Source organism: Musa acuminata, chromosome BXJ1-6, assembly GCF_036884655.1.
Source record: "Musa acuminata AAA Group cultivar baxijiao chromosome BXJ1-6, Cavendish_Baxijiao_AAA, whole genome shotgun sequence".
Taxonomy (NCBI): Eukaryota; Viridiplantae; Streptophyta; class Magnoliopsida; order Zingiberales; family Musaceae; genus Musa; species Musa acuminata.
Window position 1 is genome coordinate 20,280,290 of NC_088332.1, and position 16,356 is coordinate 20,296,645.

Genomic DNA, 16,356 nt, shown 5'->3' on the forward strand with positions numbered 1-16,356 from the left:
ATAACATTCAAATCAATTATAATTTAAAATATTAAATATTAATTTTTATTTAACATATATATTAAATTTATAATACATATTTCAAATATGTTCTCAAAAGCTATCTATTAGGGACATCAATCCATTATTCTTCTATCCTTCAACTATCCATCTTTTGTTTATGGCAGGCATTACTTGGAAAGAAAAAAAGAATATTGTTCACAAAGCTATTGATCCCAATTAGAATCATCGTGACACGTGGTAGGACAAATCCAACTTTCCCTGGTTTTACACCTAGAGAGAAAGTATATGGGACCCACAGACTATCCCCCCTGAAACGTACGTCCAACCGACAACAAAGAAAGGTAACCCGTTCGGGTAGCATGGCACACGTGAAGTCACGTTGTTTACCAACCTCGCACCCTTCGCCGTGCTTGTCCAAGACGTATCTTTCGTGGTATAGGGGTATTCTCGGAATAACGAAAAGGATCCCTCCGCGGTCAAAGACTTGGCCGACTGTGCGTCCGAACCTTCTCTCCTTTTGTCGCCCGATCTTCGTAAAGGAAAGTTGTGCTCTTTTGACTTCGATGTCGGTCCGCTGGCGGACTTGGTGGGACGAATTGAGGCAGGGGTCGGATTCTTCGCTGAAGCTGCCGCCATCTCTCGCGTCCGCGGCTTTAATTGACGGTCCCAAGGTGTTCCGATCCCCGCTTCCACCTGACGGCTTCTACCCATCAAGGGATCGTTTTCTTGATCCTGTTCTTCTCGGTATTGGGTTTTGCTGTTAATGTTCTCGGAGCTTGAACGATCCTATCTTTGAGTTGACGGACGAATTTGAGAATAATTTCAGCTAGAGTGTAGGATTCTTAGCCCTTTTTCTTCTTGATCTGTGGAATTGATGATTTCATCAGTAGTACTTTTAGCGTGTGCTTTGATCCATTTCTGATGCATCTTCTGGCATTGGCAGTTCCATTACCAGATACTGAGAGATAGAAGGACAAATGAGGTCACCGTCGCTTCTTGCGCAGTGCTTGCCGGCGTTGGTGCCTCGTGACAAGGCCAGTTTGAAGGCGGATGTTTCCCTGGTCTCTGAAAGGGATTTGCATCTTCCCTCACCAGCCATCGAGATTCTTCCTTCCAAGGTATTTACCATTTCAACTTCTAGCATAGTCGCTTTGTTTATGAAGTGTCAAGTACTTATGTATTTACAGAAATCAACTCAGTTTAGTTTGCGCACAGACCATCATTTGTGTGATTTTCCTTTTGATCATAGAATTTCGATTTGGTCAAGTGTTCTGCTATGTGCATGAATTATTAACGTCTAACAGATTTGCGACCGTATATTGTTCTTGTGATGAACAAGCCCTCCAAAATAGGGTTTATGTACAATTCCTCATTTTTTTGCCATGGTTGTTTCACAGAATGCTCATCCATACAAGTATGCTGGAGAAAATGTTGATCTGCAAGGTCTCAAAATTTTTAAGGTACATGCGCCAAATTTGTTATTTATTTTTACATAATTTCTGATTTAACCTCGACAACCAGATTTTGAATGGATCATCGCCTTTTGTTCCAAAAGGAATCCGGCAAACTTGTGATCCCATCAATGGACCTTGCTGTGTGCTATGTTCTTCTTCCTTCAACGTTTATGTGTTAATTTTTATTATTTACGCCCCAGGGAAGGGTTAGGTTGTCTGATGTGATTGGGTTTTCAAATTCGGAGATGGCTTCATCCAAATCTGATGGTGAGTACATAAGATCTAAGAGATTTTTGTATTTTTCATATAAATTTGGATGGCATCATCCAAATCTATATCTATATTTGCCTATATATATAGATGCATACATATAGGTTTACCTTCTCATGTTGCAGGATCTCTGAAATCTTGGGAGAGCTCAACCGATCTTGTCAACAGTGTCAAGCTTGAGATTCGTGATGGGCTGCTGAGTTTTAGAGGCAAAAGGGTTTTAGAGGTACCTACATTTTAGGAGTCCCTGTCCTTTTTATTCTCAATCTATCAGCCTTTAGCTTTTGATTAGTTTGTCAAATATTATATACCGCTTGATGCTGACTAAGTTAGAAAAAAATGTTGCAGTCTATACCAGAATGCTTTAACAAGCTTCAATGATCCTTCTTCACATGTCATGATTTAATTCTAATGTTGAACATTATGATATTAAAACATCATCTCATTCCCAATATTAACAAAATCCACATGTCATTTTTATGTTGATAATTTTAATTCTCATGTACATGCTTTGGAAGTTAGATGTTGTTGACTTTATTCGTTGATAGATGACTTCAAGATATTTGATTGTTCTTTTGCTGCAGATGAAATAGTATAGTTCTAATTTTTGTTGATAATTGCTGCAGCTTGGTTGCGGTTATGGGATAGCTGGGACTTTTGCTTGCCTCAAGGTATCCATATGCCTTTAATGACTAAGATGCTCAAATTCACATATCCAAGTTCATATCATCCTGCATCATATTGTACTGGCCTAATTTGTCATGCAAACTTGTCACAGGGTGCTTCTACAGTTCATTTTCACGATCTCAATGCTGAAACCATCAGATGCACAACCATACCCAATGTCCTTGCAAATATTGAGCAGGCCAAGGACAAGCAGAGTCGCCAATCAGAGAGTCCCCTTACTCCATCTCGACAGCATTTGACTTCTGATGTCCATTTTTATGCTGGGGACTGGGAGGAGCTTCCCAGTGTCCTATCTGTGGTGAGGGTAGATGGTTTCGAGTTGGCAAGTGGGGCTAGCCTTAGCCTCTCTGAGGATGACTACATTGATGCATGTAGCAGTCAGGAGGGAAGTGTGATTGCTCAGGAAACTAGCTCCAGGCGGTCAAGGAAGCTCTCTGGAAGCCGTGCCTGGGAAAGGGCAAGTAAGACAGACCCAGGAGATGGAGGCTATGACGTCATTTTGATTACTGAGATCCCTCATTCAGTAACCTCCCTGAGGAAGCTATATGCCCTGATGACAAAGGTTAGCTGAATTTTTCTTCGTAGTCTTGAAAATTTTCGTTGGTATCAAATGTGCATGAGATTCCTGGTAAACCAATATGATAAGAAATGTATAAAAATTAGCCGGTTCTCTCCAGATCATTATAATCTTGTTTGGAACTCGTGAAACAGTCTCTAAAACTTGCTTTAATTACCCCCCATAGACTTTGAGCCTTCTTTATGCAGAATCTGTCATGTTATGTTGTCCATAGTCATTTTTCAGACTCGACTAATGACTAACTTGTGAAAGTTAATATCTAGGTTCATTGTCTCGTGCCGACTGGCTGTGCTGGTCCTGGACTGGATCAGTTCATACCGGTTTTTGGAAAATTGGCCAGAAAATAGCCAAAACTGACTGAAAAATAAAAAAACCTTCTGTTAACCCCTCTTTATTCTAATTTTAATGTAATTATAATTCAATTTCAATAAGAATAAGGTGCAAATGATTCATGACTGGTAAGTAATTATAGGTTTTTTAGGCCTAATTATTTCAAATTGACCCTAAAAGTAAGATAATGAATCTACATGATGATTAGACCTAGTTATAATAAATTGGTTCTAAAAGTAAGATAATGGATCTAATTAAGCCTAGATTTAAGAGAGATATACTAATCATGCTTAACATGCTGTGATTAGGCCTAATTATCCTAAATCGGTCTTAAAAGTAAGATAATGATTTTAATAGTGCCTAAACTAAGGAAAGATGATGACCCCAAATTACCCACCATCAACTAGCTGTGATCAGGCAAAATTAGGCCTAATTTGAGCCTAAAAGTATGATAATGGACTTATTTGAATCTAATATTAGGAGAAATACATTAATCAACCAATTATTCATAATAAGACACTAATAAGGGTCTACAACAACAACAAGGTCACAAGTCCAAACTATTTGGGGTCGGATACATGGATTTTTTTACCGCCATTGAGATATATAAAAAATAATATGTTTAGTTAAGTTTAAAAGACTTAAATCTTTATTTATGGCTTCTATTAAAGTCTTCTTAGGTCTTTCTTTATCTTAGCTCGTACCATTAATATTAATCATTCCACCTCTGGTTACCATATCTGTAAGCTTCCTAAGCACATGTCCATATCATCTTAAACGATTCTCTATCATTTTATCCTCCATCGAAACTATATTTAATTATTCATGAATAAAAATATTTTTTTATATCTTTTCTAATACATCTATCTTAGCATAATATAAGGAGGATCTAATTATATCAAAAGATAACTAAAGAGCATAAATACTTTTAAATTGGTAAGAACTTCCACCAAATAATGCATTTGAATCTCTCTAATTAAAATCCTTCCAACTGAAGCTTCTAAAGTTTTTTATGAGCTCTAATCATGGACTAGGATGTTTAATTGAGAGAGTGCGAAAGAGTAAGAACGAGGGAGTATTTAGAATGTTTAATTGAGAAAGGGAGAAAGTGAGCTTTTATATCAAAAGCTCTAACAATGGTCAAATTGATCATTGGATCACAATTGACTTGAACTATTGAACCGGTATGATTGGAATCCGATTGTTACCAACCGATACAAGTTGGTGCTGGTCAAGTATTGACCGTATAGAGTGATGCAAGGGGTGTACCGCCTACACCCCTGCTTCCTGCCTGCTGCCCAAAACAGGCTGGTTCGCACACCGGTGGTTGGTCAGACATGTACCACCTGTTTTGTTTCGTATGGGCAGTACGACAGTCATTGGTTAATATATAGAATTGCAGTGATTGCATGGTAGAATGTGAAATTTGAAAGTCAATTTTTCCTCCTTGTGGGCATTATGTCAAGAAATATACTAGGTCCTAAATGTTTTTGTTATTTTTAATAATAATTAAAAAAATCATATACTTCAAGAAGTATCTGGCTTGTATTCAAGAATTATTGTACAAGCGATACAGATTCAATAAGCAATCTGAAGTATCCATGTTTCGTAGTCAAGAATTGTGGACTAAAACTGGCTAAATTCTTTCTGTGCAGTGTCTGCGACCACCATATGGAGTGTCGTATTTGGCTGTGAAGAAAAGATTTGTAGGTCCTAACGGTGTAGCGCGACAACTAAAAGCTATGGTGCATGAGGACAACATTTTTAGTGTCCACATGGTTTCCAGAACGTCAGAGAGGGAGATCTGGAAATTCTTTTTCAACTGAGCATATTTAACGTTGGAATATATTGTTGTAGTTATTATCATCTGATTGGCATTAAGCCACAATGTACATCTCATGTCTGTTTATTTATTTATTTATTTATTTTTGAAAAAACGTTCAGAAATATTGGACCTCTGAGCTTGCTCAAAGGCTGGAGTGCTACCATTTTGTAGTTGATATGTACACAATGATTCATTCATTCATGATCAATATATACTTAAAGACTTCATTTTCTGCATTGATTGATGAATTTTATGTCAAAGGATTGCATGAGTACTATAATTTGTCATTCTGTAATATCAGTCAGATGAATTTTACGACAAAGGATTACAACCAAAGTGCCAAATCCTATGACTGTTGATAGATGATTTGTGAGAAAGATCAAAATCAATTATGATTCTTGGTAAATGCCTTTGCTACAGAATGGTGATTTTTTGTAGTTTAAGTCTTTGTGGGTGGAAAGTCATGTTATGGCATCAACTGGAGTGGAATTTAAGGCAAATTAATGTTGCTTTCTGGTAAAATAATAATAATAATAATAATAATATTACAAGCCTTCCATGTTATATTCTAAAAGATGATATCAAACATTGTGCTTCGATCTGCTGTAGCATTTCCACCATCTTTGGTACACCTGAGAAGAGAAATGGGTGTGAAACAACTTAATTAACTCGGAACCTGCAGGGCCATGTAGCAATCCATAGCCAATCCAACCTCGTACACTTTTTTTTGTTTCATCATTTTATGGCCTTCCAATCAATTTATAAACTTCTATTTACTTTTTAACATCAGTCAGTCTGAAGAAGAATAAAAAGATGATGATGATGGTGAAGAATCTAAAGGAGAATAACTAGAAACAGGAGAAAAAGAAATCTGAAGTAAAACACCGATCATACTACTTTGGTGTATATATGTAGTAACACATGGCCTAATTTTACTGTGACATAATAAATATTGTGGCTGCAACACATTAACATCAAATTTGTTTTACATAGTAAGAGTCTAAACATCAACAAAAAAAAAACACAAAAAGATAAAACACATATAGTAATTTTAAGCAGCTTTTGAATCACCAACCGAAATCCAAAAGGGAATTAAGCTCAAAAGGAATAGTCGGGTTCGAAGACCCTCTTGCCACCCAGTAGCTTTGGCTGCTCCTTCCCCTTCTCTTACACAGCCATCCTTCCTTCTTCCTCACTCTTCTCCCTCCCTTCCTCTATGATCTCCTCGAAGGCTGGGTGTGTTAGTATGCTGCGGAGAAGCTGAGTCCCCCTGAGAGCGTTGGTGAGAGGGAGGTGCCCCTCCGGTGTGTCGTCCTTGAACTCCCACATGAACTCGCCGGGGAAGGACCTGTATCCGTACTGTTCCACCTCCGTGTCCAGCCGCCTCATCCACCCCACCCTGATAAAGAAGCGCGTGAAGTCACGGCCCGACTTCTCCCACACCCGCCGCTGCACGGCGTACCCGAAGCGGCCGCCGCTGTGCTGCCGCCACAGCCGGTCGATCGCCTGCAGGTCGGCGGCCTCTATGAACTGCACCTCCGAGAAGAACACGTACCCGCGCTTCTGTGCGGCCTCGCCACCGAGGGCGATGAGTAGGCGGCGCGTCTCCTCGTCCGCCTGGCGGAAGTCGCGCGTCGACAGGTAGTTCGCCAGGGCGTCGAGTGGCGCGGAGGAGGAGACGCCGGCCGGTGCTACAGTACTGGATGAGGTGGTGCTCGGGGGGGAGGAGGAGCAGGGGACGTTGGAGAAGAGTCTGTAGGATTTGCTTGGTTTGAAGAAGATAGAGCCAGGAGACGAGGTGAAGTAATGTTGATGGTGGTTGTGGTGGCGGAGAATGGATTGATGGAGGGACCGGAGAGAGGTACTGGCCATGGGAGAGAGAGAGAGAGAGAGAGAGAGAGAGAGAGAGAGGACAAGGAATGGTTGGGAAAGAGCGAGAAGAGGGTCGCAGAGAGGAATGAGAAGATGACCAAGGTATATCATATCCAGGAGATATGTAAGGTGAGCTGTGATTGGTTGGGAATGGGTGAGGTACGATACAATCTCCGCGCGAGATGTTGGTGGGCATGAGGCCATCTTTAGAATTATTTACAATTGATTCTTTTTGCCTTAAAACATAACTTCTCTATGAATTTATTTATTCTTTTCTAACATCAAACTCTCTGAGCAAGCCAAGAGAACTCTATTAGATGCTAGTCTCTAACCCCTTGTCTGATGATTCTAAGCTTGTCTCATAATTCAAAGGAATTGAAATATGCTGTGTTTGGTATTTTGATTCACTTTGGAAAATTTCACTTTATGTGATTTCTTAGCCTCATTTGATTCTTATTTAGTTATTCTTACACAGCATTTTAATTCACAAGTTGCTAATTGTTGGTGCATGTTTAACAGATGCTTAGGTTTTCAAGATACTCAAGCTGAAAGAAGACTGAAGGCAACATTGATGGGATATTATACCAGCAAATACTGTCACATTTAATCAGTCAACTTTATAATTTGGGTGTTGATGATTAAGTCTACAATCATTATAGTCTTCCATAAATTTGGGATAAATTTGCAATCATGCATGTGAGGTTTCTTGCTCACCTGCTGCAAGCGGCTTTATCGATTGGGTTAGACACAGATCATTCTCATGATTTGTCTCCGGAGATAGTTTTTCAAAGAATAAAAATAGTAGCTGTTGAATGAGTATAAGCTACTTAGGAGACACTAATCATATGACTTCCAAAGCAACCAAATGTATTCACTTCCTAGACAAACATGCAAATCAAGCTAAAATATACTGTTCTGGAGTCAACTGAATCATAAATCTATCCACATTTTCTTCAGAAATTGTTGAAATATTTATGTCCTTCTTCTCTCTTTTTTCTCTGTCTTTATATAGTCATTCAAATCACTAGTATTATACGATAGGCTTATGCAACACCGAAGAACTATCCAAGATCAGGGACAGTGAAGTACTCCTCCTCATCAGATATCTCAAGCCTAGGCTTCTTAAACAAAGTGCCACACTTGTTGCCTCTGTAGAATCCTGTATCACTAGCTTGTGGAACAGGGAATTTGTTGGCTCTGTAGAAGCCTGTGTTGCTTGCTTGTGTGGTGGGGAGTTCAGGGACTTGAGCTGCTGTTTGGGTCGCCTTGGGCAGTTGGTCATGGAAAAGACCAATGTCTGCAAACCAATCCAACTCCTCATATCCTACAGGAGACCCCTGCAATGTATTGATTCCAAGTATGATTACCTTGTGTGAAGTAATCAGAAGTTCTACGAATCAATCAAGTGTCGGCAACTCATACCTTGTAACCAGTTTCTTGGTCATAAACTTGAAGGAACTCATCAGCAGCCCATGCCGAGTCCATGAATGATGAAATGGTTTGTGGTGTTTCGGGAACTTTTGCGGCTGGTGTGGCTGGCCCTTGGTTTGGTGGTTCGGTATTGTCATTGAAGTCCTTGTTGCACATCGCATTTGCAGCCACACGGATTCCAGTGGCCAGGTAACGCTGGTGGTTGCCGGTAAGGGTGCCAGCGACATGAATGGGTTCATCACAGTCCCGGCAAAATAGGGCTCGATCCTCAACACAGAATATGAAAGCTGCCTTCTCCTAGAAAATACATGGAGACAACAAAAAAATTGATATGAATCATCATCACATGCTCTAAATACTGTTGAAGTGTATCAATGTACATATTTACTTGGATACTAGTAGTATCTTTCCAGAATTTGCTGCTACTCACTATTACTAGTTTGCAAACAGTGATATTCTTGTTTTATAAGCTGACCATCTGCTTAATTCTGCCTGTGCAGTGGCATTGGTCGATAAAGGTCAATATGGGGAGTCTAATAATAGCTTTTCTGAGGTCCTGAGATTTCCTATGATCCCTGGAATCCTGGTGTTTTTATCAACTGAGATGATCAAGCAGGTATGACTTGCTCAGATTTGTATTTCTTGAGTGAATGATGGGTTGATACCTCAGTTCATTTGCCAGAGCTGAAATGAAACACAATGCTGATGACATCTGATCACCATTGGGTTAATCAGTCCATAACTGTGTGATTAAATTAGGTGCAGATAAATTTGCTAAAAAAGAGACAAAAGATGGTTAGCAAAGGCCGACGACCGCTAAATTCTGTTAAATAGATGCAGTTCTGATGTTGCTCGTTTTTTTACAGATGTGCAGAGAAGGTTTTAGATAAGTAAAGACTAAGAACAAGAAAGATATGCGGATGAGTGTCATGGTCATAAATCAAACATGTTGAAGAACTCGAGAATCTTACTGAAACTTTAAGATCATTTTTAAGAGGAATTCTTTTTCCAGTCAATTCCTTTTCAGTCAAGCCCTTTGGTTTTTGTTCATGTAGCATGACTGTATGTTTTGCATTCGGCACACAACTTTATCTAGCACCAAATGTATTATTGGTGGCATTTCAAATTCTTTCAGGCAGAAGGATTGAAGTAGTCAAGTGACAGAGAACCAAGAAATATGAATCTAATCAGGTGCATAACAAGGATATCATGTGGTTGGAAGTTGGAAAGATGTTGGTTTGAAGTAATAATTTGAGAAATATTGTTTCAGAAGACCTTGTTAGAGCTAGCCCCAAGAAATTTACTAAAGGATAATTTTGGTAACCCAACAAAGACAATAAAGCGGAAAAGATAAAAGTGATAAGAACACCAGATTTACGTAGTTCGGTCAATTGACTTTGACCTACATCCACGGACGAAAGAGGAGCAAATCACTACTATAAAAGGGACAATTACAAATGCCTTAGGAAGATGTTCCTAGGCCATAAAACACCCGAAAATACTAAACAAGAAAAAACTCAAAGTATAAGTCCAAACTATTTAACTGAGTGTGAACTTAAACCAAAGTAAATACTTAGGTTTTCTTGTGGTGCCTCTTGTGGTACATCTGACTTCAAAACTTAGGCCCTTATTTATAGTTCCAATAGGAGATAATAAGCCTGATTTTCCCGATATGGGACTATGGGACTTGCCAAACTAACAAATCTCCACCTTGGCATGTCCTAACAAAACTTGCTCCACCTTCTTCATAAAAGCCCCAACGGGCAATCATCAATAATGAACACCAACCAAGTCCAAGCACTGCTTGAACTTGTAAATTGGAAGAGGCTTCGTAAGCATATCAGTTGAATTGTCCTTCGTATGAATTTTCTGAACAAGGACTTTCCCCTCAGCAATGGTATCCCATTTGCATCCAACAATTTTCTTACCCGAAGGCGGCTTCACAAGATCCATAGTTCTATTCTGATAGAGAGATTCTATTTCTTTATTTATCTCAATCAACCACTTAGCGGAATTATCATAAGAAACTGCATCTGAGTAGGAAGTAGGCTCACCAACTTCACTTGTTTCTTCTGCAACAGACAAAGCATATGCAACCAAATTTGCATATCTTTGTGATGGTCGAATATCTCTCCGTGGTCTATCCTTGGCTATGGAATATTGCTCTTCCTCTAGATCAACTTCGTCAGTAGACTCAGGACCATCTACTGGTATTCTTTGAGTAGAAGAGTTCGACTTAAAAGAATCTGAACTACCAATCTCAAGCTCCACATGCTTCTGCGCACTATCATTTATACAACTAGTAGAATCCTCTTTGGAATATAACATAGATAATTCATCAAAAATAACATCTCTACAGATTACAAAATTTTGAGGATTTTGGATCAGAACACCATAATCTGTATCCTTTCACCCTAGAAGCATACCCAAGGAAAATGCATTTTTTAGCTCGAGGCTCTAATTTTCCTTTATTTACATGCATGTATGCTGGACACCCAAAAAATTTTAAATCAGAGTAATCAGCAAGAGTACCTGACCAAACTTCCTCTAGAGTTTTAAAGTTAAGTGCTGCAGAAGGAGCGCGGTTGACAACGTAACAGGCCATATTAATCGCCTCTGCCCAAAAGTCCTTTGTCAACCCTGCATTTGAGATCATACACCTTGCTCTCTCCAAGAGTGTTCTGTTTATATGTTCGGCCACACCATTTTGTTGAGGCGTCATCCTAACAGTGCGATGCCGAACGATTCCTTCATTTTTACAAAATTCATCAAAGTCACCTTCACAAAATTTCATGCCATTATCTGTTCGAAGTCGCTTAATTGCTTCTCAATCAAAGCCTTCCATTGTTTAAAGGTTAGAAAAATATCATTTTTATGCTTCAGAAAATAAACCCAAACTTTCCTGGAATAATCGTCAATGAAAGTTAACAAATACCTGGCACCACCCTTAGACTGAATATGAGCTGGACCCCAAAGGTCTGAACGAATATAGTCAATAGTACCTTTCGTTTTGTGAACTGCCGGAGAATTGAAGCCGACTCTTTTCTGCTTTCCAAAAATGCAGTGCTCACAAAAATCTAGTGGCCCAGTACTCTGTCCACAAAGTAGACTTCTTTTGCTCAATATGCTCAAACATTTTTCGCTCATATGACCCAAACGCATATGCCATAATTTGGTGATGTCAGAATCAGACAATGATGATGACGAGACTGCAACTGAGCCTATGACAGTAGTTCCCTGCAAAATATATAAGCTACCAGACCTGCAAGCTTTCATAACAACAAGGGCACTTCTAGAAACTTTCATAACTCCACCTTCAGCTGTGTATTTACACCCAAGGGCCTTTAGGGTGCCTAAAAAGATGAGATTCTTTTTTAAATTAGGAACATGTCTAACATTAGTAAGCGTCCTCACAATACCATCATGAATTTTAATTCGGATTGTGTCTCTACCAACAACATCACATGCGACATTATTGCCCATCAAAATAATTCTACCATTACAAGATTCATATGTGGAAAACAAATTCCTATTGGGACACATGTGATAAGAATAACCTGAATCTAAAATCCATTCATTTTTAGACATCGTCCTGTCATCAGTAGCAAAGAAAATATTTTCAACATTCTCATCAGATGCTACACTAGCTTCAGCGGACTCAGTAGTTTTCTCAACAAGTTTTCCTTTTTGCTTTAATTTATTTTTCAATTTAAAGTAATCAGTCTTAATGTGCCCCATTTTATGACAATATCTACATTCCAAATTTCTATGTCTGGATTTAGATCTAGATTTAGATCTACTACTGTCAAATTCTCTTTTATCCATTCTCCCCCTAACAACCAGACCTTCAGCCTGATTTCCTCTACTTTCCCCAATGATATTCCTATCTATCTGCTCCTTAGATTTCAGTGCAGATTTAATTTCTTGACACAAAACTGTTTTTTTTTCCATAAATCAAAGTATCACGGAAATGCTTAAAAGATTGGGGAAGAGAACACAAGAGTAACAAAGCCTTATCCTCATCATCAATTTTTGCATCTATATTCTCCAAATCCATAACCAAAGAATCAAACTTATCAAGATGTGAGAGTATAGATGTACCTTCAATCATCCGAAGCATATATAGACTCTGCTTCAAGTAGAGACGATTCTCCACTGTCCTCTTCATGTACAAGGCTTTAAGCTTGTCCAACATGCTCTTAGTCGTAGTCTCCGTAGCTACCTCCCGTAAAACCTCGTCAGAGAGATTTAGAATGATGCTTGATCGGGCCTTCTTATCCATACTCGCAAGCTCTTCTTTTGACATATCATCTAGAATGCTCTCGGCTCCCTGTAGTACCAAATCAACTCCGTCTTGAACCAGAATGACCTCCATCTTGAGTTGCCACAAGCCGAAGTTGACATTTCTGTCGAATTTCTCAACAACAATCTTTGTTATTGTCATCGTTGCCAAAAGATCCCAGAACCAGACTCTGATACCAATTTGTTAGAACTAGCCCCAAGAAATTTACTAAAGGATAATTTTGGTAACCCAACAAAGACACTAAAGCGGAAAAGATAAAAGCGACAAGAACACCATATTTACGTGGTTCGATCAATTGACTTTGACCTACATCCACGGACGAAAGAGGAACAAATCACTACTATAAAAGGGACAATTATAAATGCCTTAGGAAGATGTTCCTAGGCCATAAAACACCCGAAAATACTAAACAAGAAAAAACTCAAAGTATAAGTCCAAACTATTTAACTGAGTATGGACTTAAACCAAAGTAAATACTTAGATTTTCTTGTGGTGCCTCTTGTGGTACATCTGACTTCAAAACTTAGGCCCTTATTTATAGTTCCAATAGGAGATAACAAGCCTGATTTTCTCGATATGGGACTATGGGACTTGCCAAACTAACAGACCCTATGGCTAAAATTGCACGCCTTAAGCTAAAAATGTTCAAGCAAAGACATGCAATTCTTCGTATGACTTCAATCTGCTTAGATTTTTTCCTCTTTCATCTTCTTCGACCTTCTTTTTCTTTCTTAACAAAACATGGCCTCTACGAGCTTTCTTCATTCTTGTTGCCGGCGCAAATCATTAATCATGATGTTCCAGATGCTATCGATGAGAAAGAATCCTACAAACTTGTTGCAATATTGAATAAAATGGCAAGCATCTCATGGATCATTACCAACATACTTTTGGAATGTCATATTTTGCTGGAAAAATGTGTAAAATTTTCCATTGTGCATATCTCCAGAGAGCTAATCAAGTAGATGACTTGTTAGCTGATTATGCTAGGCAGGTAGGCCTTCCAATTGAGCTTGGATCCATTCTTGCAAGCAATGCTCTTAAAGATATGGTGATCATCTTGTTTCAAATTATAAAAAAAAAAAAAGTTTCCATATTCTAAAGGTAAGAACCTCTATGGTTAAGACAATCATCAAGGTGTTCTTTTTCCCCTGAATTGAACACCTAGTTGAATGGATATAATTAATTCAAAAAACTGTGGTTTAATTAATCTAAGATCTTATGTTTCCTTGAATAAGAAGGATGAAAAAAATATTAATTTGTAACCAAGCAAATAGACAGCAATATGATGCTTGTATCCTGATACTCCACAAGCACAGAGGAAGCTATCACTGATAACTAGCTTGTAGGTGGGTGCTTGACCTTTGTTTCAGTACCATTCCTACAAAATTTTCAGACTCCATTTCAAATGTGAATAAAAAAAAAGACTATGCTCTCAATAAGCAGCATCATGTTATAGCCCCATAAATCCACTTGCATATTTTCCCCAAAGGAAGAGATAAGAACCACACTCAAACACTAAGAAGATATTCCTGATGACTCTGCCATTCTGAAAGCTTATCGAATCTAACTAGGAAAATGCTACACTTATCTTATGGATAACTTTATTGTGAGTATATCCATTGAATCAAATGAATTAAAAGTCCTCCTTCATAATTACTTGATTGATTTTGAACCCTCCTAACCTTGAGTTATATATTTAGCTGTGGTATTAACCATTGTGCTAATATCTTGATTACCATAGGAAGGCCCCTCTGTTTTGTGTCTAATATCTCTTTCTGTATGATTCAAATCCATTTACTAGAGTTCCAATTCTGACATCACAAGTTTACTGCAATGAAGAAATACCAGATTGATATCTGTTTCGAGGTAATGGTGCCCCAAAAATGAGAAGAATTGATCTACATGCTATTATAGATGATTTGAAGGACTCAGAATAATGTTGAAACTACAGAATAAACTGTCAAGCTTTAGCATGTCAAGATTTGAACTCCCTTGTCTAAGTTGCTCACCTCATGCTGCGAGAGAGATGACTGAGAGCATGAGAGGGGAGAAAGGCAAGGCAAAAGGGGAGGGGGGGTGTTCGGTTGAGTATAGTACTTGACAGATGTCACAGCGAGGGAGCTTGTTGGAGAGGCAGTCGAGGCGAAGCCTCTGGTGCTTGCTCGCCAGCTTGTTCGCCAAGTGGATCTCGACATCGCAGCTGGCGCAAAGGGCGGCCTCGTCGGCGCAGCATATCAGCGTCGCCGGCGCCTTCTCGCACACGTCGCACTGGATCTTCATGCCTCCTCACTCTTTCCTCTTCCTTTCTTCCCTTCTCTCTCTACCAACCTCTCTGCTATGTCTTCTTCCTCCTCTTGCTCAGGCTTCAGGTCACCTCAGCAGGCACCATACTGCACAACCAGAGAAGAGTTATCTCCCTCAGAGGCAGCAAAGACAGGGGAGCTGACGGAGAGAGAGAGAGAGAGCGAGAGAGAAACAAGAACTGATCTCAGGTGCAGGCTCCCGTAAAGCTAGCTCATTGAGGACATACCGCTTATCAGGAGAGCATCAGAATGGAAGGAAGGATTCAAATGGAGAGAATAGAACCCATTATAATTCCGATGCATTGTCGAAGATGACTGCTACTGTTTGGCCAGTGGGGGGCTACCAAGATGTGGCTGTGGGTGGCCTGTGGAACTCGTGGCCAGGAGTGGCTTCTCTCTTGCTTTGACTTCCAAGAAATCTCTATCTCCTAATGCTGTCCTTCCACACCTTGATTCAGTAAGCTGCTAAGGGCTGTGACAGTGCATTAAAAATTGGTATCTACTGATGCTGCTTTGCCACACTTTCTTTGGCAGTGTTTGGACTCCCGACAGCAAAGTATGACGGCAGATGGTGAACAGTACAACTTGCGTCGGAAGAAATCATCCGCACAGCCACTCTCAGCGAAGATGCTTTTGGATAAACCATCATGGAAGGAATTTTAGTAGTTGGGTGGTGAAAAATTGCAGCCGCTTCTATGGTTCTAAACTCATGGAGACCCATCTCGAAAAGTTACTTCGTCAGAAAACCCAGAAAGCATGCAGTGAGATTTGCTGCTGTTCATGGAGGCACCAAAGTTGCTTCTCATCTCTTCTTAATTGACAAGATACTTGTAGTCGAATTCCTTCCCTTTTTTGTGTGTTCTGTTGGTGGTTGACCAAAATTAAGGATGAGAAGGTTAGAATTTGCATGATATTGGGAGGGCTCTCAAATCAAAAGCTAAAAGCTTGATTAATGGAGAGGTGAATGGAATCAAAGCAAGATATTATTTAAGCAAAATGTGCAAATCAAAGTGCTCTGAAATAGATAATTATATTCCCATGAGATTAACCGAAGGAAAGCATGGGCACTGTCAGCAGAAAACAAAATTGTGAGAATAATTATGGTATCTGCTTGGAGAGTCATTTACTTACTGTCTCTAAATTGGCAATTTCCATAAGCTTATTAGATATGTGAAGTCTGAGAGGGACATGACATGACAACAAGTTTTTGTTAATGTTAGGTTTTAAGATCATTTTTCTTATATTTATAAGGAAACTAAAAACTAGAAAATTTTCTTTTAAAAATGTGGACATGACAA

At 39.2% G+C, this 16,356-nt stretch overlaps 3 protein-coding genes across 6 annotated transcripts; 1 reads left to right on the forward strand and 2 right to left on the reverse strand.

Annotated features, from left to right (window-relative positions):
- Positions 1-524: 524 nt before the first annotated feature.
- Positions 525-5,382, forward strand: LOC103988679 (uncharacterized). The gene is made up of 8 exons (XM_018827050.2): positions 525-836; positions 947-1,121; positions 1,401-1,463; positions 1,658-1,724; positions 1,853-1,953; positions 2,354-2,398; positions 2,506-2,976; positions 4,977-5,382. The coding sequence occupies exons 2-8, from the start codon at positions 981-983 to the stop codon at positions 5,145-5,147; spliced, it is 1,059 nt and encodes a 352-aa protein (XP_018682595.2). The 5' UTR covers positions 525-836; positions 947-980; the 3' UTR covers positions 5,148-5,382.
- Positions 5,383-6,056: 674 nt separating this feature from the next.
- On the reverse strand, positions 6,057-7,098 carry LOC103988680 (tetrapyrrole-binding protein, chloroplastic-like). The gene has a single exon (XM_009407287.3). It carries the CDS (start codon positions 7,016-7,018, stop codon positions 6,314-6,316), a length of 705 nt encoding a protein of 234 aa, XP_009405562.2. The 5' UTR covers positions 7,019-7,098; the 3' UTR covers positions 6,057-6,313.
- Positions 7,099-7,864: 766 nt separating this feature from the next.
- Positions 7,865-15,441, reverse strand: LOC103988681 (B-box zinc finger protein 24). Of its 4 annotated transcripts, none has more exons than XM_009407288.3 (4): positions 15,286-15,441; positions 14,853-15,145; positions 8,441-8,746; positions 7,865-8,355 (listed from the first exon to the last, which is right to left on the reverse strand). In XM_009407288.3, the coding sequence occupies exons 2-4, from the start codon at positions 15,033-15,035 to the stop codon at positions 8,080-8,082; spliced, it is 765 nt and encodes a 254-aa protein (XP_009405563.2). In that variant the 5' UTR covers positions 15,036-15,145; positions 15,286-15,441; the 3' UTR covers positions 7,865-8,079. The 4 variants fall into 4 exon arrangements, with proteins under 4 accessions (XP_009405563.2, XP_009405564.2, XP_065044049.1 ...); XM_009407289.3 differs by lacking the exon at positions 15,286-15,441 and adding an exon at positions 15,239-15,256; XM_065187977.1 differs by lacking the exon at positions 15,286-15,441 and having other exon boundaries at positions 14,765-15,225.
- Positions 15,442-16,356: the final 915 nt, after the last annotated feature.